Below are 23,166 nucleotides of genomic sequence, written 5' to 3' on the forward strand. Positions count from 1 at the left end.
AGTTTTAAGGTCCGCTGACACCACGCGTGTCCTTACAACAGTTTCAACTTGCCTGTGCACAGCACGGAGGGAATACTATCCTTAGGACACCCCTCATTTTCAGTAATTACGGACATCCCGGACAGCGCGGGCATGGCTAATACATCAGTAGAACCTGCCACCTAAACAAATGCAGTATTAACCGATCTCTACCTCCCTAAACCTCCCCAAGTACTCTTGCACACCAAAACACTCCCCAAAAATGCTTTTCGCCTCTGTTCACCGCTGCACAGTCGGCGGTTCCAAGATGGCGGGAGCATCGGAACAATCTGATGCACATCACGCCTCACTCCAGCCAATCGGCAGACATGTCGCGTGTCCGCAGACATGACGCGAGACCATTAGCCAATCGGTGTCATGGCCGCAGAGTGAACAGTTAAGTGTGTCCGTGGAGTGGACATAGATATCACTAATTTTTTTAGCCCTACTTTTTGGTCATTTTATATAAAACTACTGGACGGATTTTCACCAAATTTACAAAAGCACGCTTTCGGGACCAAGCCCCTGCTCCTGTCGCAAATTTGGTGAAGATCCGTCCAGCGGTTTGGGCTGTAGCCATGCACAAAGTTTTCCCCCATTCAATCTATGGGAAAAAAAATAAATTTTGGGACCCCCCTATACGTTTTCCCCCCCTGGACCAAACTTCACCAAACTATGCATTCAGAATGGGCCATATACTTTTTTTGCAAAGTTTGGTGTGGATTCGTCCAGGGGGAGCAAAGTTATAAGCCGCCCAGAAAGTGCTCTTCCTATGGAAACAGCAAGTTAACCATAATAATGAACTAATATCTGAATAAGCACTCACCAAGCTAAACCTCAAGTTTGAGCACATCAATATTGGATCACAAAAATAGAGAGGCAACAGGAAGGGATTCAGATTGGCCTTTTATTGTGGCCAAAGGAATATTATCTGGTATGACCTCTGAAGATTTCAATAAACAAATTCACCCAACTCTGTGCAGAAGGAGTGTGCTGTTGGCACAGTTTAGAATCCTCAGTTGTATAACCAGATCAAACATGTTATTTCTACTGGAATTGGATTACACAGATGGCATTGAAATTCATACTTATTTCTTTGTGAACAACCTATTGAGTTCCCTGTTTAGTTGGAATTTGGTTCCACTAGTACATATATGGACAAAACCGGAGCTAAAAAGATTACAGTGATTCTGAAGGTTCCAGAGTATATGGCCCATGATGATTCACTTTGATTTGTTGGATGCTGTGGTTACAGTGCCAACATTAATGTATAATCTGTACCTCAGTCAATCCTCATGGGGTCTTCTTTCTGTGAATACAATTGTTTTCTGATTCTGGTGATTGGCAATCTGTTGTCAGACATGAGGCGCTACAGACCCCATTGTAGGATTGTTTGACACAGATGGTGAAGGATAATGGCTGTGTAAGTATTATGAGTTTCTTTGGCTGTTTTTCAGAATATTTGTAAGTGTGTGTTCACTCTCAAAGGGAGTATGATTTTGCTATTACTAGTAAATCTGGTTCTGTGCATCTATTTAGGTAAATGGCCAGGACCTTATAGATTTCCTGTGCAAATTTGGATATATATGTTTGATGGCACTTAAAGATTTAAAGAAATATTGAGAATATATACGTTGTGAACCTATTGTTACATACAAGTCCCCATGTTGGTATTCAATATTTTGGTTTTCAGAAAACTATACCAAAACGTACTTAAATATCACTTCCAAAGGAAGTGCATCAGTGAAATATGCTCAGTTTCCACCTGTTACAAGTTAATTACAATGTTTAACAAGTTAACATATATAATATTAATTCAGTTTTACGAAAGTGCGAGGTAGCAGGCAAAGATCAGTCAACTTATTTTGGAGAAACTGTGGAAATTGATGAGGACCAGCTACAACCAACTCACTGAGACATGTGACATTTGGGAGCCAAGAACAGAATATCTCAATGACAAAACAACAACATCAAACTGACTTTCCAAGATCAGTCTCACCAAAGAAGGTGACAAAGATAGCCAAGAGGTTAGAATGTTAGTCTGGTTTTTGGACCGGGTTTATTTTTAACTCCCTGAAACAGAGCAAAATTAATTAATATTTTTTTTTTAGTTTTACTTATGGGGTGTTCACACTCTTCAAACTCTATCATGCCCCTTCCTCTTTTATTTAGTTTTACCTATTTTATCCTCCATTTACTTACCTTTCCATACCAGCCATATACGTCTGTGGCTGGTATAGTAATTAAACAGTTTTGGATCAAAGAAAGTGTGTCTCATTGTTCTTTTTTCGTTTTCCTGGGTGCACGCTAGCATTGGCATAGGTTCATATCTTCTAATTATGATTTTATGGATGTAGCACATAGCACAACATTTGGTCAAACTAACATCCATCTTGTTGATTACGCAGATACACATGATCTTTCTCCACCACTCCTTTGCTCTTGATCTTATGTATTGCATTTGGCTTCATTCATATCAAAGAGGGCTGTCAACCTTGCCCTTGGTGGGCGAACAAGTTCTGTGTCATTTTTGTGACCTGCTCTGAAAATGAGAAAAATTGCTGTATTTTTTTAATGGACGTTCCAACTCCATTACTGCCTTTTCACCCTCCATCATGATCCCCTTCCTTCACTTTCCCCATTACAGACACTACTTTTTTCACAATTGTCCTTACTTTAGACACCTATTTATAGCAACCCTATGCATATTTACGGTCGGTGTGGATATTTGTCAAATGCGATTTTCGTGGGCTGATGGCAAGTATAATTAATTGATGAAACATTCTGCATCCAAGTAGATTCCCTGCAAGGGACAGTTAATTAATCATTAGTGTAAGGCTGAAACTGAATGTTTTAGCACAGGCAACATCTTTTTGACCTTGGGCATGTGAAACATTCATGAATGCACAGAATATATATATATATATATGTTCATACCAGCACAACGGGCTACCTTCCACTGTAATGCCATCAAAGAGTAGCTATCCTCACAAGGAAAGGGCTGTAACAATGTCATCCTCCTTGTGACTATACCCTTTTTGTCTTCATAAGACTTTGATGGAAAGACCCATAAAGAAGACTGGGGAGGAAGTAGTGGCGTGGCTGTCTATTGGCCACACAGATTCAAGAGAGTGTCAGTAATGATTTGAGTGTGATTATTCTAGCTCAAGGGCTTGGTACAAAATGCAAGACTTGCTCATGGGGCACTAATCTCCTCCTTTGGGTTCTCGTACCAACCCTTTGCGGGCAACACCCACATCTTCTTCTCTTTTCCTGTGGTGCATGTTAAGAATCACATTTCTATCTAGATGCGACACAAGCTAAAGTTCAGAATCCTGAAAAGAAGAAGGGAGACCTGAAAACTGGAGTGTTATTGCAGCAAATAGCTGGAGAAGCCAGAGGTGGGAATACTCAGTTCAGAGGGCAATTTACACCGCAGGGTGGCGCACAACTAGGTCCTGTACGCATAATATAGATAGGAGGGCCATTGGCGAGCACATGATCGTTCGTAAAGCAGAGATCAAATAGCACGTATGGTGCCATGGGTAGATGATCCAGAGGCTGTCCTGGGATAGGGGGTCCTGGTAGAAGTCAGTTTGCACAGAATCAACAGACACCATCACAAGATAATCAGCAATAGAGTGTTACTAGTGGGAATATTTTTGATGATCATTCAAATGTCTATTTTTCTGGGGATTTTTGATCTGATGATATACTGTTCTGTTAGGACAGCCCGAAGCAGGGTCTGGATCCGATGCCTATTCCCGTTGATCAGAAAGGGCCCTATGTTGAAATGAAGGTTAGGAATGGGGAACATCTCTTTTTGATAGATACAGGAGCACAGAAGTGTTCTATTGATCATTCACAGGTTCCAGATATTCCACTGTCAGGGCAGAACAACATTTCTGTAGGGTTCTCTGGTACACCAGTGGTAAGTCCGGTCTCTCGGCTGGTACCAATTTCACTGGGACCATTCACTGATTCTTTTCTATTTCTATTGATGACAAATTGTGGTGATAATGTGATGGGATTGAATTTATTAAAGGAATTGAATGCTGTGATTTACTGTTCTCCAGATGGAGTGTATTTAACGATTTTGCCCCAACATACTTCAGTTCCACAATTTTTGTCTATGCTTTTACCAACTGAATTGAATAAGGTTTCAGCATGTTTATGGGCAGTTAATGATAATGACGTTGGAATTTTACAAATTGAAACTGTTAAAACTGTCTTGAAACCAGGAGTTAAATTGGTGCGTATTCCACAGTATAAGATTTCGGTTGAAGGTGAACAGGCTTTGAAGAGTATTATTTCTGATTTCGTACACTGAGGTGTAATTGAGGAAATTGCAGGAAGTGTGTGTAATAGCCCAATTTTACCAGTCTATAAGAAAGGGCATAATGTGATTCCTTTTCATTTTATTATTGATTTGCACACAATTAATAAGGTTGTTGCTCCACAGTTTTCAAATGTGCCTGATGTTACCACAATTCTGACTATGATTCCAGCCACGGCTACACATTTTAGTTTTGTGGATTTGAAAAACGCTTTCTTTAGTATCCCCGTGAATGTTGATAGCAGATATTTTTTTGCGTTCACCCTAGGGGGACGCTCGTTCACATTCACTCATGTGCCGCAAGGGTACACTGAGAGTCCAAGGATCTATAGTAGAGCGTTGAAAGAACAGCTTGATACGCTTGAGTTACCTTCCACTTGCACATTGTTGCAATATGTTGATGATCTACTTCTAGCTGCTGACTGAGAAGTAGCTTGCAAAGAGGGCACGGTGTTGCTGCTCATTCATTTAGCAGAGCATAGGCATAAGGCTTTGTTGAAGAAGTTTGAGTATTGTCGACACAAGGTCGCCTATTTGGTCTAGCTCCTGTCGAAGGAGGGAAGAAGACTGACACCTAAACGGATTCAAAGCATCTCTGATATGTCTGTTTCAAATACACAGAAAGAGGTCAGAGCTTTAATAGGCATGGCTTCATATTGTAGACAGTGGATCCCAAATGTTTCTTTGTTGATAAAAGCTATGTTGGCACTGACAAAGAAGGACATTTCTTTGCCTTTACCGTGGAACATGGATTGCCAGAATGCATTTGATCTGCTTAAGGCTGCACTGTATTCAGCACCTGTTTGGGCACACCAAATTATGAAAAAGGCTTTGTTTTGTATGTGAATGAACGTGATGGATGTGCTTTGGCTGTTTTGACACAGGAAAATGGGGGCCGGAATAGGCCATGCAGCTATTTTTCCTCCACGTTAGACCCTGTTGCATGGGCTTTGCCGACATGTTTGAGAGCTGTAGCTGCTGCTGCTGCATCCATGAAACAAAGTGAGGATATGGTTTTTGGTCATTCTTTAACCGTGATGGTACCTCACTCCCTAGACATTCTATTAAACAGAAAGCAGATGCATCATCTCACATCAGCCCGATAAACAAGATACAAGCTGTTTCTATTTGCTCCACATATCCAAATTAAGAGATGTTGTTCATTGAATCCGGCTGAACTATTGCCTTCTCCACAAGAGAAGGATTGCAGTGACAAAATGTCACATGATTGTCTCTTTATTACAGAACAAGAAACTAACGGCAGAATTGATTTAATTGATACACCCTTAAAGAATCTGCAAGGGGAGCTATTCTGTGATGGCTCCTGTTTTAAACTATTTTTTTGTTTTAATTAACTATTGTTTTAATTAAGAGATGTTGTTCATTGAATCCGGCTGAACTAGTGCCTATGTCACTGCTATAGTCACCATGGCTCATGGCCCAACACACATAGGTGCCAAAAAGATTTGTCAACAGTTAGATCCCGTCTGGGATAACATTAATTTCCAGAAAACTGCTGAACGTCTGGTCCAGAGTTGCATGATATGCTTGCAACATAACATTGGGAAGGGAACACTGACACCGAAGGGCAGTTTTGGTCCCCCCGCCATGCCTTTTGAGGTGATCCATTTTGATTTCATTGAGAAGGAACGTTGTCAAAACTATAAATATGTCCTAGTTGTGATCTGTGCCTTTAGCAAATGGGTTGAGACTTTCCCACTGAAAGATGCCACAGCAATGTCAACGGCAAAGATCATGCTTAAGGAATATTTTCCTAGGTTTGGCTTGCCAACAGTAATTTTGTCAGATAATGGTCCACATTTTATCGCTGCTGTCATCCTGCAAGTATGTGTGGGATTACAGATTGATAAACGGTTCCACTCGGCCAGAAATGCTCAGAGTGCCAGCCTTGTGGATGCCATAACAGAATTTTCAATAGCAAAATTGCCAAGGTGTGTGCATCAATGATGATGACCGCACAATCAAAGACAGGGCTCTCCCCTATGAGATTGTCATGGGGAGACCAGCCAATGTATGGAATGCACCAAGACCCAAGCAGTTGAAAGAAACTGAGTACCCGCTTTTGTCTGACTATTGTGATCAGTTGACTCAAAATTTGCATTTGATTCACCAACAGGTACGAGCAGCTCTCTCTGTTAAATACGAGAGTCCAGGTTGTCGACTCCGACCTGTTCAGTGGGTCCTGGTGAAGAATTTCAAAAGGGGCACCTGCCTTGCACCTCGTTGGAAAGGACCACCCCAGATCCTTCTGGCTAGGAAAATCGCAGTACGAGTGACTGGAAATAAACACTGGATCCACGCTACAATTGTGAAGAGGATTCCTTTTCCTCTACCCTATGACAAAGGGGAAGAGAAGGGAATTGAGGATCCCGATGATTACAACAAGCCTTCTTTGATTGACACTGAGGGTGTCACAAAAGTTCTTCCTGAGCCCGTGGGGCTTTGGGAGATTGTTGCTTGTTCATTTTCTTCTTCACCGTTGATTGATCTTGTTTCTGATTCTTCCTCTTCTTGAGGAAATGATGACGCTTTGTTCACTGACCATTCTGTACCTGGTGTGCCAAGGTACGATCTGCGACCACGGAACAGGATTTACATTTAGAGTTTGCTGACATTACATGAATGTAAATAGAATAGGAAAGTACAGCTATGATTCTGTGCCCACAAGAAACCCACAAGAAATCACCGTAGAGCCAGTCCCTCGTCTTTCCTCTGCTGCATACAATAAGAGGCGGAGACCGGCAAAGTTACCTTCAATCAAGATAGGCCACATGGTCAAGTGCCAACCACGGATGAACTAAAAAAGCGTAACAGTGAAGCTTCTCAACGGACGCTGAGAAACTATGCCTATTTTAGGGCCACTCATACTAAAAAGGATCTTGATCTGTTTGCTGATAATGAGTCCACCCATCGAGGGTCATGGTCGACCGAGGACCAAATTGATACTGATCACAATAACAGCTTGTATTGTAATTACATTGACATTCAGGTTTTGGTATCTGGAGAGTGTACATCCGTTTGATGTTTTATTGCCAACTTCAAATGTCTCCACTGTGTCTCCATGTTATGTGCATTTGCACACTCTTCATCCTCGAGACCTCCAACATAGAGGGGGTTATCATAACAACACCCTCTTGATGATCATGAACGCAACCCATGCCAATCTGAATAAGACCAATTGTTGGATATGTTCACATCTGCCACAAAATGGGTAAAAGGGATTGGGCTGGTATATATATCCACTCCCTCTAACTACTGCATGTTATGCTTAACTTAGGGCATTATTCTTTGGCCGATGGAACGTTAGTGTCACTGGGAATTTTGATGGGACTAATCTCACTAAGTTTGAAAAACGTGTTTTAGCACCTTTAGGGTGTTCTCTGTTTGCGAATAGGAGCAAGATAAATGTTGCTTCTATTAGGCCTTCTGATAGACTTTCCAGACCTTTCCAATCAATGATTACCTTTAAAATGGCTCCCATAGGTAATAGGGATGCCGTGCCTCCTTCCTATACTGTTAACTATAGTCCAAGCTCTATGCCATTTAGCATACGAAGAGAGGGTTCCCAACCAATGGGTACATTTGAGGGATCTATGAACGTTGCTTGGTAACTAGTTAAGATAGACCTCTATATGTAGCAGATCCCGTTTACTTTGCGGTAATGAGGCGTATCCTTGGTTGCCAAGAGATTGGCAGGGTACTTTTTATTTAGGTATACTACTACCAGGCACATGTTGCCACCACTGCTGAAGTTTCTAAAACTCGTCTTAGGTGGGTTGAGGATGGCGACACTCCCTCACAGATTCTGGGTGATGTTGCTAAATCCTTTGTGCCATTTTGGGGATAGATAATAAACTCCCAAGATATTTGAAAATTGGCAAGGGTTTTAGAGAAAACCATCAATGAAACCACTGTCATCCTATAGAACATGACACTAGAGCAAACGGCTATTAGATTAGTGGCTCTTCAAAATAGGATGGTGCTAGACATCATTCTAGCTGAGCGTGGTGGGGTGTGCAAAATGGTGGGATCTGCGTGTTATCTTTTTGTACCCGATTCCTCCCCCACCATATTTAAGGCAATTAAGAAATTACACACCTTTTAACTGAAGTACACATTCCAGAGGGAAACTTGGATATTTGCATCTGGTTCTGGGACTTGTTACGATCTTGGAGCTGGAAAATCTTTGCAGTTCTAATGGTGATCCTTGGCATTGTACTGTTTTGCTGCTGTTGCATACAGTGTTTTCCTGTCATTTGTTCTATGATAGGGGGAAGTTGTGCACAAGCAGTTGGTAAACTAGAAAGATTACTAATGCCTTGGAAATGCAGGACATCTCTATAAAGTATGTTCTGGTGATGATACATGTTTTTCAGATGATGCTAATGTTTGAGTAATGCTCTTCGCTTAAGCCAAAAGGAGGGTTTGTAAAAGTATATTTTGCATGAATACTGTCTGATAGTAAACGTTAGCCTAAGCACAATCACATTGCACTGTAAATCGCATTTGAATGAACCTGAAACAGGCTGACTAGGCCGCCATTTTAAGTTATCCGGCATTTCGATTAACTCCTGCTTTCTGTCCCATGTTAGAAATTGTGTTTTTGGCTCCTGCAGAGCAAAATTAACTTTGTAATGTGTCAACCTAGATAAGCATGCTGAAGCTGCTAAGGTGGATTGTTTGCCCTGCAAGAAAGGGAACCTTGGAGCTAAACAAAAGCCATGCTAATCAGTAATTTAGATGCCATCTGTGCAAACGGTGTCTTCCCTGTTCAAATAGCGAAACAGAATGATGAATAGCTGAACATGTGCTTTTGCAGAAATCTTTGTTTTCGCTCCTTGAAACTAAGCTGACTTTAAACTTAAGAACAAATGGTAGACAAATATAAGTAAATGAAATAAGGACTGTATGAAGTGTTTAACAGAAAACAACCAGCTATTCAAGGATGTTTTTACATCTATTAGTTTTGTGGAAAGGCTATGTACCCTAGGTAAATGTGTTACACGAAGAGGGGCTGGACGATGTGTCTGGGATTGTGAGAAAACTGTATAAATACTCATGTTTTTGAAATGTCCACAACTCTCTCATCTCACAGTGTCTGCTTGCACATATTGCAGGGTGTTGAGAGCCAGACAGCTGTTCTGTTAAAATAAAGTGTACTTGTACCCTAGTACTCGTGACTGGTGTATTTCTATTATGTGGTATCCAGCCTCGATATTCTTTAATCTTTCACCTCCTTCAAAAGCAATATCGACTCCAAGAGAAAGAGTCATTATTGAAACCCGCATCTCCATGGCATCAAACAACAGAGCCAAACTTTTCAAAGTCTGCAAGGAACTGGCCAATACTGCAACAGCCTTCTCCTCTGTCACTTCCACCCAGGACCTCTGTTTGGCCCTGGCAGCACACTTCAACACAAAAACCCAAGACATCCTCTCCTCCCTTCCCCCCACACCACAGAACAAACCAGCACCTGTGCCTCTCTTGGGCCCATCTCCACTTCCACTCTCCTCTCTCTCTGCCGTCACACTTGATGAGGTCACCAGACAAGTCCGGTCTATGAAGGCCTCATCCAAGCAAGTTGACCCCTGCCACTCCAAAGCCATCAAGGACAACATTGACTCCCTCGCATCAGCCTTGGCCGACCTTTGCAACCTCTCCTTTTCCACTGGAGTTTTCCCAACTGCTCTCAAACACTCCCTTGTGCACCCTCTTCTCAAGAAACCCTCTGCTGACCCTTCCATTCCGTCAAACTACCACCGATCTCTATCACTCCTTTGCTGGGCAAACTCCTGGAGAAGCTGGCTATCTCTCAGCTAAACCTCCACACGGAATCAATCAGTTGTTTCCATGACCATCAGTCTGGCTTTAGAGCATCCAGGCATGGAAATTTGCTCTCCTGAATACCCGTGAAGACCTGCTCTCAAATCTTGACACTAACACTTCCTCTGTCCTCAATCTCCTTGATCCATCTTCTGCGTTTGACACAGTTAATGACAATATCCTGATCTCACAGCTTTCGTGACACCTTGGGAATCACAGGTCAGGCTCTGGCTTGGTTAACCTCTTTTCTCTCCGACCACCCATCCCAGGTCGAACTTGGAGCCTGTCTCTGAACTATCACCCTCTCAACCTGTGGCATTCCCCAGGGCTCTAATCTATCCCCCTGGTTCTTCAATGTCTACATGGCTGCCCTGGCATGTGTGTTTGCCACTTTTACCTCGAGCTTCCAGTGTTATGCAGATGACAGGCAGCTATCCTTCAGCCTACCCTCAGCCACCTCCTCCTCTTCATTCATACCTGACTGTCTGTCAGCTATTCAGTCATGCTGTGCTGCAAATGACCATTGTCTCAATGAGTGTAAAACTGAGATTATTTGCCTTGGGACACCTACTTCCGCTGTCTCCAGCTCACTCTGGCTGGCCCCCCTTGGCCCTGCGCCTACCCCCACCTGTGAGGCCAAAAACATTGGGGTCCTCATCACATCCTTCTCCTCTCACATTTGTCACATTTCAAAAAAGTCTAACTATCAACTACACTTCCTTAGAGGCACTCTACCGTTTCTCACTTTCCCTCAGCGGCTCACTGTCTACAGAGCCCTAGTTCTCTCCAGGCTGGACTACTGCAAAAGCATCTTCCTCAACCTCCCTGCTTCCGCCCTGCTCCCTCTTCAACTCATCCAAAACAGAACCGCAAGACTTATCCTTGGCCTCAAGCCCAGGGACTGCATCTCTCAGGCACTGACATCCCTTTACTGGCTCCCTGTGGCTGCAAGGATCAAATTCAAGACCCTCTGCATTGTCCACAAGGCTTTCCGAGGCCTGGGACCTATTTACCTTCAACGCTGCCATTCTAAATACTGTCCCTCTCAAGCCCTCTGCTCTTTTACCTCCAACCTTCTGCGAGTGAGCAGGTTCTCCAAGTAGAGATTTGGAGAGAGATCCCTTTCCTCAGCAGGTGCCTCCCCCTGGAACAGTCTCCCTGCCATCCTCCATCTTGAGGCTGAAATTCTCAAGTTCTGGATACTCCTCAAGACCTTCCTCTTCTCCTCCTCCTTCTCTCTCACCCTACCCTGCTAACCCAGCTCGCTTCTCTTCCTTATCTCCCTCCTTCCATACAGTTTATTGAATGGCCGCCTGGTGTACCTCAGAGTATCACAGGTCCCAGGCACCCTTGCCAGTCCTTCTTCACTTGCCGCAAGGCCCTACACCCCACTGCACTTGTAGTAAAACCTTGAGAGCTTCCCTCTCCACACTTCACCAGTCTCTACTGACTGGACACACTTGGTCCCCTGCCCGGCCCTTGCCCTCCCACACTTGCACAATCAGTATACAGCCCTGCCTGAAGATCGTTCTGTCTGTTCTCCCTTGTCTTCACCCCTTAATGTGCACTTGAAAAAAACACATAATCGCCGGTAGGCCTATTTTCTTTATCTAAACTGTTAAATGTATGATATTCACTTAATCTGCCTGTGCAGACCATTATCGTCTCAGAAATTCAAGGGCTCTGAGCGACTGTTGTTTTTCCCCTTGTTCCTTCCCTCCCTGAGCACTTTGAAACACTTGCCTCTCTATAGGCGCTATACAAATAAACATTACCATACCATACCATACCATACCTACTCCTTTTGAGGTTTTAACAGTGAACTTTTAAACAAATGTGGCGTACTGACAGAAAGGTGCAAATGAGCTCCCAAAGCCGGCTACTTTTTTCAAAGTCTTCTGGATGGGATTCAGTCCCTACACTGCAGAACTAAACGCCAAGTGACATGCTGCATACATGTAAAGCTTGAACCTGAGCAGTAAAGTTTGCATCTAGCGCTGAACCATGGAGGAAGTGTAGCGATATATTACATTTTTTTAGACATATTGAAAAAGAGGTACAGACCAATACATTTGTGGGAGGTGGCTCACTGAGATGCAGGTTATCACATTGCACAAAGGTTACATTGTGTGTTGGCTGACATTACAAATGTCAATGCCAATGACTTTGATGCATGGTGTAGATAAGTAACTATGCACATGGTAACTACTGCAATGTTTTTTTATGAGCAAGAACATTGAAGAAGCATCCATACAGAAAGATAAAGGGGATTAATGTGCATTAAAGTGCATTATGTGGAGCATTGAAATAGGATTTGCTATTAGCATCTGTTGTTACCTGTCGTTGATCTGGTCTCTCCAAGGCTGCATTTGCTCCGTAAGCATTACATGATTCCACATGATAGTCTGAGTTGATTCCCAGGACTGAACTTGATTCACCGCAAGATCCATCTGCCACAACTATGATTTTTGGCCAATCGGAGGCTGGGATCTTCCGGAAATAGTCATCTGTAAACTAAGAAGGAAAAATCCATCAGCAGCGTGCTTACATTTCTAATCGCTGTATGAAAGAGAGAGGTAGGTAGGAAGGGGGGAAGAGAGGGAGAGAGGTTGCGCGTGTGTGTGTGCATTTTAATATAAGAAGCAACAAACAAATATCATCTTTCATTCATGGCATGGGTTTTCGGGATAATCCAGAGAAAACGTTGTTCATCATATACACTTTCCATGAAGTGCTAGCTCAGGGCAGTGACCATGGCTTTTGGAGAAAATGTATTTGCTACACAAAAGCAATGTACCAGGTTGGAGTATGTCCACGAGTACAATAAAGGGGCTTACCCACAAGTGCAACACAATATTCCTGCCTTTGGGAAACTGTAGAAATGATTAATTAGTGTAATTTGCAGAGTAATTTTGCATATGTTTAACAGGAATGTGCATGGTTGTAGATGTGATACAGGTGGGTGTCCACGATAGTATCACATAAAAGTTACAAATACAACCCTCTGTCAATAGTAAAACTTGCATATTGTTCTTAGAAAAGCTGGAGAGTGTTCCTATTTCTTTCTGTTTCCCCCATTGTGTTAATTATTCTACCATACCAGTTGCAAGAGAAAATGAGGTAGTAAACTCACATATTAACAAGTGGTAAAACTAAGATATATAAGATAAACGAAGAAATATATATATATATATATATATATATTCATTAAAAAAACTTTGTTAAAGGGACGTTATGGTTACAAGTAAAACCAAAAAAAACCTGAAATTCGCCAGTTATGGTAAGTTAAGCAACCATAACTTGTGCCACCACTGTGCACTGCTAAGAATAACACCCAGCACATCAAAGATGACATCAAAAATGTATTGATGTCATCTTTGATATCACAAATGTATTGATGTCATCTTTGAGATGAAATACCCTTCAAACCTACCGTAGAAAATGAATCTTAAAGCCTTTAATAGACAGTGCAAACCTTCTCAAGAGAAAGTTATTCATTTTAGTGTTAAACAGAATGAAAGGACTAAAAAAACTATCTACTAAATTACAAAAAAAACTTCTCAATAAACGAAATGTCAACAAAAATAATTGCTTAAATATCTGTGGAGGTGAATGGCATCACACCACGAGCACAGAACCATATTTTAATGAAGAAGCATACAAACAAAACCAAACAAACACAATTACCATCCATAGCAGTGGACGTGGTTATGAAAAAATGTATAATACCATAATGGAACAAGAAATACTGCTTACAAAGATATCCACAGAAAACTCAGAATTACCTCTCCATTCGACTGAACCAGAACGTCCAGTATACAAAAGGCCATGCACATCAATGTGTAACATTCCCAAAAAATCGTTCAAATCTTTACGCCAGTTCCTCAATCAGTATGTGAAAGGCAAAGAGAAAATCAAAATGAATGTGCTGCAAAATATGGTTACCTGTCCAGTGCGCAAATACACAGGACTGCAAGGACATTCATTAGCCTGCATTTCAGGACATATTTGCAAAAGCACCTTCAATCATATCAAAATGATATCAACACATCATTCAACTATAAGAAATCTAGTCTATAAACTGTACTATGCTAAAAGTCCTGCTTTAGCACTAGCCAATTTAAATAACACTCTTCTACATAGTACACCCAAAGACCTACTCGAAGAAATCAACCATATCCAGAGAAAATATTTTGGAAGTGAAAGCCACTTTTACAACAGACTAGCAACAATTCTGCACACAGCAAACTTCTACTACACACATACAAAAAAGAAATACTAAAATTTAAAAGTACATCCGCTGAAGTACCAAACCATGTGTGTGTGTGTTGCCGCAAAACTTTTTATAAAAGTAACAAAAATACTACAGACGTAACATACAAAATAAAAGACAATGAAGATTCCAAATGGTTTGAATTAGCTCTCTACCTTATAGCAGAAAACAAACACGAAATAACAGACCCCTTAATACTTTGCAGTTACTGCACTACAAAACTTGACAACAACCAAACTCCTTCACGTGATATCACAAATAACTTGGAATAATTCCCACTACCAAAACCCCTGCAACAACTTTATATGTGAGCATCATAATTCAAACAGTGCACCCATTTCAAGCAATAATACACCTTCAACCAAAAACAGCAAAATGACCTCCCTCTGAATTGGTTAAAGGCATTTGTGGCAAAGTAGTTTATTTACCATTAGATCTGAAAGAAAATGTGCACACTCTGGCAGTGCAACGTCCAATAGAGCAATCTTTAATTGTCGTAGTAAAGGTGTACCAACAAAAGACAAAAAAAAGGCAACAACTCGTAGACTTACATAAAGTTAGACAAGCCTTGCAATATCTAAAAGAAAATAATGAATACTACAAAGAAATAATTATTGAAGAAAACTTAAGGGAAACAACTGAAATAATTCAAGAGTCACCACAAACTGGTCAATTTGAACCTGCTACAGTATCCAATATTTTAGACCATATTACAATTCATCCATTACACTCTAATGACACCATAGATGATGCACTAGAAACGTACCAAATGTGACAAACCAAAGGATCACCAATCAGCATATGGGAAAAAGTATAGAAGCACGTGCTTTTCCTCTACACTTTCCAACTGGCAAAGGAGGAATGTACGATGATAGAACCACTCAGATAACAGCATCAGAATACCGCTTGTTACGAATGTATTCTGAAGATCCCAGATTTAGACAAAGTGTGGAATACATATTCCACCTACTCTTTGAAAGTGAACTAGCAACTCTATGTTCTGGAGTTGCACACTTATTAAAATCAGGAACCCACTTTCAAAATATGTCAGCTACACAATTAATACAAAAAGTGCAAGAAAAAGATGAGGTTTTACAATCAAGCATTACAAATCTGTTACCAAACATGCATGGTACAAAAGAGTACTGGTTCCGACGTCACAGAGATGTACGTTGTATGATAAGAAACCTTAGCCCACCCACTTGGTTTGTTACATTAAGTTGTGCAGAATATGCATGGGAAGATTTACAGGATTTCCTACGCATATCAAACAAAAACAAAACAAACATATATATACTAACACCTGGAGAACTTTGCTCTCTAGATCAGTTTAATGTTTCAAGATATTTCCATCATCGTTTCATTGCTATGCTACACTTAATTTGTAATAAAACTGTTCCTCCCCTCGGAGAAGTGCAACACTTCTTTTGGAGAAAAGAATACCAAGCCAGAGGAGCACCACATATCCACATGCTTTTATGGATTAAAGATGCTCTTAAATTTGGTCAAGGCAGTGATTCCACTGTTTTACAGTTTATCGAAAAATATGTCACTTGTGAAATTCCATCAAAAGTAACAAATAGTGATCTTCATGTACAAATGGTTCAATTTCAAAGACACAAATGTGGCAAATATTGTCGTCGCAAATACAAACAGAAATACTGCACCAAATGCTGCTTTGGTTTCCCTAGACCAGTTACAGAAACAAGTGAAGTGAACAACTTCATGTCTTCAGTTAGACATAGTGTTAAAGGTAAATCCCCTAATAACACGTATTACATAAATAGAACAGAAGAATCAAAATATATCAATGATTACATTGCAATCATTGCCTTCTTATGGAATGCTAACATAGATGTGTAGTACATTGCAGACAATTCCACTGCAGTTGCATGATATGTTACAGCCTACTTAACAAAAGCAGAAAAAACAGAGCTTCAAGACCTCTGGAATGATCTATCATCAGACAAAACACTATCTCAGACATTGTACAGTTTAGGCATAAAAATACTCTCTCATAGAGAATGTGGCTTGTATGAAGCTGCAGATCATTTAATCGGTACTGCTTTGTATGGAAAATCTGAAAATATAGTATGGCTAAGTCTTGGTCCTGCTAAATCTAGAAAAAGAGTTCTCAAATCATATGAGGACATAGAAACAATAGCCAAAAATGATCCCAACAGCCAAGACATTTTGAAAAACAATTTACTAGACACATACTACCCGAACAGGAGTACCACTTTGGAAACCATGTGTCCATACCACATAGCCCAAAACTTTGCATACAAAAATAATATAAAACCGGATGAAAAAAGGTAGATATAGAGTGACAGATTGTGAAGGCAGCTTAGTGAAACTTACCAAATGAAGCTTAATTAATCATATCAAATTGTCATTAAAAACTCCTCAACAGAAAGAACTATATTACATGTCTGTGCTATAACTTTTTAAACCATGGAGAAAACAAGAAGAGATACTAGATAACTATGACTCCTATGAAGATGCTTTCAAATCAAATGAAAGCACTATTAACGATGTAAACTTTACGCAGTACAAAACAATGTTTCACAATGAACAGCAACACAAAGAAGAACTCCAGGCCCAACTAGAAAAGGACACTCCTGACAGTAGTCAACCTTCTGTATCAGGAAGCCAAGAACCACTGGGACAGCCACTAATAGAAAATGAAGCAGAATTAGCTATGACAGAAGTAGAAAACACCATGTGTCACCATGAAGAAGATACAGAAGACTTAACTGTACTACAATCAAAACTGAACAGAGAGCAGCGTAGCATTTTTCAAGAAGTAACAAAAGAAATTGAACATGGTTTATAGCATGAAAATAAAGAATGTACCTGTCAAAATTACAAACCTATACTACTATACGTCAGTGGTGAAGCTGGTTCAGGCAAAACATTCTTAATCAAAATCATCAGCAAGTTCCGTCAACAATTGACAAACAACAAACTATCAGCTGTTGATGCTGCCCCCACAGGTTTAGCTGCCTACACCATAGGCGGTGTCACTTTACACTGATTACTACTCGTTCCAGTAGAACACCAAAACAAATTAGACTATTACAAACTTTCTACAGAAGCTGCAATGGAACTACGCAGAGTGTTACAACAAATGAAAATGCTACTAATAGATGAAATGAGCATGGTCTCCAACCTAATGTTGGCTTTGATTCACCTCAGGTTGCAAGAAGTACTTAAAACAAACTACGAAGAGCTCTTTGGAGGATAACACATTATTGTTTTCAGAGATCTCCTTCAATTGACACCAGTGAAAGGTGAACCTATGTTTAAAACCTTAAGACACAAACTCTGCCGTAAAACTGTTGGCAGCATAGGAAATGTCAACCTTTGGCAACATTTCCAATACAGAGAATTAACAGAAAACATGAACCAATCTGCAGACCTCACTTACACCAACATTTTAAAAAGTATTAGAGTTGGTGTACTATCTCAAGAAGCACAAGCAATATTAAAACCCCGGCACATCCATGCACTTTATGGTGATAACTCATGTGCTACTGATGTTATGGAACAATTAGCGCACAAAAATGTCAATTGTATGTCCTTAATGCCAACTCTTGCAAGCTGTTCCAAATTCAATGAAACAATGTTGAAAAAAGAAATGCAACCAATAATTGAAATTTGCTCCACAGACAAACTGGACGTACATGGTATGACACTACCCATGTGACAACAAGTCACAACAAGCCTAAATACCTTAGAAAATTCTATCTCTAACACAGCTGGTTTGAAGAAAATATTAATATTATCCTTTAACTGTAGAGTAATGCTTAAACGTAACCTTGACATGGATCAAGGACTAGTTAATGGAACACTGGGTACAGTTGTTGGCTTTCAAACATACCCACGTGACAACAGCATTCAGTTTGTCAATATTCTCTTTGACAAACTTTCAGAATTAAAAAGGATAGGGCGCTCAACAGCTCTATTCCTTCTCTTCAAAGACATGTATGTACGCAGAGAACAATTTTCTCTAACTATAGCATATGCAGTCACCATTCATAAATCACAAGGTCTTACCCTATACAAAGCATTGATAGATATGGTAACACAGTCTTTAAAGAAGGCATGAGCTACGTAGCACTATCACTCTTACGTACACTTGACGGTCTATTTCTAATCAACTTTGATGCAAGTAAAGTAAACGCTGATATTCCTTGCATTAAAGAATACAATACACTACATTCACTATACACCCCCGATCTAAAAACATATCTTGATCCACAAAAAGGAACACCTTGTAAAAGAAAAATGATTCAAACAGAAATGCAACAGGATCTCACTGCTAATCCTCCAAAGAGAGTAAAAGAAGCTAATATGTAATTAATTACCGCAACCAAAGAAGAACCTATTACTCAAAGTAACTGAGGTACTTCTTCAAAGAAGCAACACACACTAGGAAAAAATGACTTGGACACAGAACTATCTGGTCCATTCAAATTTTCAAATATAACTGGTCTAAGTTGCTACGCAAATGTAACAATGAATATTCTATTTCAATTGCCACCAATTCTTGACAACATTTACTTACACAGTACAGAGCAATTGTGTTTGCAAATGTTAGTCCTTCATAGAAACGCAACAAACAATCCTAACAACACGTATAGTGTTCATGGAATAAGACAAGAATTACTGGAAAACAAAAACATGCCTATAAATGAAATCTTCCAGATTTCGTACATGTGGAAACATACATGCACTCTCTGCAACAATGTGACACAGGAACAAATCCCTAATGAGTGCTTTGTGTATGTATCCATACCTAATTGTGAATCTGTTCCATTTCAGCAACTTGTACAAAATGCAAACCATGGTATATTATGTACTACCTGCAATTCAGATAATCGCTCCACCTTACTAATACAAACACATAGTAAATATGTAATACTAATGCTTCTACGTTACAATGCAGATGGTACCAAAAACAACAGCAAGCTGAATGGATTCCCACATGGTCAAATTGTTAGAATACGCCAACAGGTTTCTAACTGCCCCAATATTCTATAACAAACAAACAGATAAATGAATACCCCTAAATTGTAACAAAAAATAGAGAGTTGGAATACTCCAACAGGTATCTAACTGCTCCAAAAATCTGCAACAAGCCAACAGATAGAACATTAGCCAGAAACAACAAGTGAACACTAAAAACAAACAAACAAATAGACTGTAGCATAACAAAAAAGGTTTTTTTTAATCCGACATGGATATTTTTCCCACAGAACCAATGATTTGAAAAACAAACACAGAAACTGAGCAAATTGCACAGTACACTGGTTTGTAAACTACTAAATATGAGGGTTGGAAAAAAAGCTATAATCTCTACTATGCAATGTAATAAGTCTTTATAAAATACATACACTAACATGCTCTTTTCTTTTATCACAGAAATTGAAAAAGAATATGTACTCCAGTTACCAAACTCATGAAAAAATATATCCAATCTCAATAAATCAAACAGTAAGTATATTCTAATACAATGCATAAATACTGCTGCATAACAGAACCATTGAAGCAAACATCTAGCCATACACCACAATACAAAATGTTCACCTCCATGGATATGTTATACTACAGTGCTTGTTACCAAACTCTACAATCTTAATAACATGACGTAGCCAAAACTTCATACAAACCAAACAGTACAGAAACTGTAGATTTCAAACATGTGATAGATATTCGATTCTATGGGTGTGATCTATGGGTGTGACATGGTGCGCTGGTTGTGACCAGGGCCTAGAGTCTTGGGTGTATGGACTACGGCCTACGGCCATGCACCCAAGACTCTAGGCCCTGGCCACAACCACCGCAGCATATCACACCCATAGATCACACCCATAGAATCAAATATTTTAACTGTCTATATGGACCCACCCATCTCACACTTTCTGCAAGTTTTGTGAGAATTAATCGAGGGAGAGCAAAGTTGTAAGCCACACATGGTGGCTTATAACTTCAGTGCATATAACTTCAGTCTTCGGTGCATGGCCTTTGCCCTTGCACCCAAGACTCTAGGTCCTGCCCACAACCACCTGATAAATATTCGATTCTATGGGTGTGATGTATGGGTGTGATATGCTGCGGTGGTTGTGGCCAGGACCTAGAGTCTTGGGTGTATGGCCTACGGCCTATGGACTGCAGCCATGCACCTAAGACTCTAGGCCCTGCCCACAACCATGTCATCAATGACATTTGTGATGTCATCTTGGATGTCCTGGGTGTTAGCCTTAGCAGTGTACTGTGGTGGCGCGAGTTATGGTTGCTTAGCTTACCATACCTGGCGAATTTCAAGGGTTTTTCGGTTTTACTTGGAACCATAACGTCCCTTTGACAAAGTTTTTTCACTGAATTTCATAGGTTTTTAGTAGTGCAACTTAACCATAACGTCCCTTTAACAAAGTTTTTTCATTGAATTTTGTAGGTTTTTAGTAGAGCAAATTAACAATAATGACTTTCGCTTTATATACATATTATATGGAACTGACTGAATCCCTTCTACTGTACTTGATGTCCACAAACTCATTTAATGTTCGCGGACATGTTCGAAGAACAGTACCACTACCTAAAAAACTCTGGGGGGGGGGTATGTTTGATTGTTATATCATAACATAGGGACATTTAACAAATTTAAAAAAAGCACACAAACACATTATATGCACTAATACATAAGAAATGTAACCCATATATACAACACACTAGCCATTCATTTAAATGCACTATGTTCTAAAATGGAATATACCACAAGAAAATAAATTGGCTTCCAACATAATTACCTCACAAACACAACAGAACTGAGAACAAAAGTCAGACCCACTGAGTACATAGGACATATCTTACCTGAAATAGTAAGTGTACTTAATTGTATTCATATATTTATAAACTTTCTGTATTAGATAAAAAAATATATTATCTTTTTTTTTCTCTCACAGAAATGTCTAGTACTCTGGAATGGCTAGAGGAACATTTCCCACATGAAGAAATGTCACAAGATAGTGAAACTAATGGTAAACACTTTATAATATAAACCATTTAATTATTATTATTTTGTATACATTTAACATATATATATTTTTTTTTGTACAGAGCATAACAAAATAGAAACTACCTCTGAAGAAGCTGTTATGGAAAACACGCTTGGCAGCATAAAAGAAAAAATTGATTTATTGTTGACCAATTTTAATAATTTGCAAACTTTTGTTGAAGATCATTTTAAAACAAAAACATAATACCATTGCCCCACATGTACTTGTCCCCCCTCACCATATCCCAGTCAATTATCACCAAACATTCTCCATAACCCAAAACGTTTTGATGAGACTTCCATCCCTTCTTCACCTAATAACAATCATGATGAAACCCCTAATTCTCCTGTTTTTGTTTCTGTTTCTGCCTCACCTTCTCTGTCATAAATGATTAATATATGTTAAATAAAGTTTAATTTTTATATTGTGTTGTAAATACTTTTTTTTTTTTTCTTAAAAACAATGTAGGTGTCCGCGGACAGTGCAGGTGTTCTAAAATGTTCGTAAATAAACGAAAATGGAGGTGTCCTGAAGAACACTATACCTGTTCGTCCTGTTCGCTAGCAAGATGAAACTATTCTAAGAACACACGCGGTTTCCAGAAATGTTCGTAAAAAATAATAATTAAAGTGTCCTAAAGAACACTATATCTGTCCGTAGTGTTCGCTAGCAAGTTCAAACTGTTCTAAGAACACACGCGGTGTCCTGAATTGTTCGTAATTAAACGAAAATGGAGGTGTCTTAAAGAACACTATACCTGTCCGTACTGTTCGCTAGCAACTTGAAAATGTTCTAAGAACACAATTGGTGTCCTGAAATGTTCGTACATAAACGAAATTGAACGTGTCCTGAAGAACAGTATATCTGTCCTTACTGTTCGCTAGCAAATTTAAACCGTTCTAAGAACACACGCAGTGTCCTGAAATGTTCGTTTCACGTGTGACGCAATTTTAATTAGTTCAGGACCCGAACAGTGTCCGTAGAACATCAACGCGCATGCGCTAGCCAATCTCCGTGCATTTGGTGTCCTGCGGACATGCGCTTCCTTCGCTGACTTGTTCGCGAATGGATCATATGACCGCGCCCACGCTGATCGCGTGTTCTGAATGAGGACACTGTTCGGGTCCCCGAACAAATTAAAAGTACATTTTCAAATTAATCCATAATATTTTTCAATAAAATCTCACCATGGCACAAGTCCCACATAGTAATCCCGAGTTTCTACATACCTTTTGAAACTTTTAAAACTTTTTTTTGTGTTCGATCTGTCTGCGTACAGCGCGCATGTCCACGAACCGCACACAAGCACACCTATAAAAGACCACGCCCTAGAGCTTATTCTCATTGTGTTTCTGGCTATTCTTCAGAGCACAGCTATTTCTCCAGCAACTTGCTGATTACACCATCGAGATGGCATCCCTGGCTGCAGAACTGCCACCTGGTGCTGCACCTGCTTCAGCACCACCCCCACCACCTCCACCACCACCACCTCCCCAAGGGCCTGAAGAGGGGAACAGGAGTGAGGATGCAGAGGAGGAAGAAGAGGATGATGAGAATGAGGTACATGAAAACCCTACTACCCGCACTAGGCGTGAGTCTTGGGTGTGGCGGTTATTTACCATTCATAGTAATGT

General features: G+C 40.1%; 1 protein-coding gene across 1 annotated transcript in view; it reads right to left on the reverse strand.

The window, feature by feature from the left end:
* Nucleotides 1-23,166, reverse strand: part of LOC138581958 (uncharacterized) — a 479,211-nt gene that overhangs the window by 244,746 nt on the left and 211,299 nt on the right. Inside the window, exon 3 of the mRNA XM_069652872.1 lies at nt 12,536-12,712. Within this exon, the coding sequence (XP_069508973.1) occupies nt 12,536-12,712 (177 nt within the window). The remainder of the gene's footprint in view (nt 1-12,535; nt 12,713-23,166) is intronic.

Source organism: Ambystoma mexicanum, chromosome 1p (genome assembly GCF_040938575.1).
Source record: "Ambystoma mexicanum isolate Mex_15411 chromosome 1p, UKY_AmexF1_1, whole genome shotgun sequence".
Lineage (NCBI taxonomy): Eukaryota > Metazoa > Chordata > Amphibia > Caudata > Ambystomatidae > Ambystoma > Ambystoma mexicanum.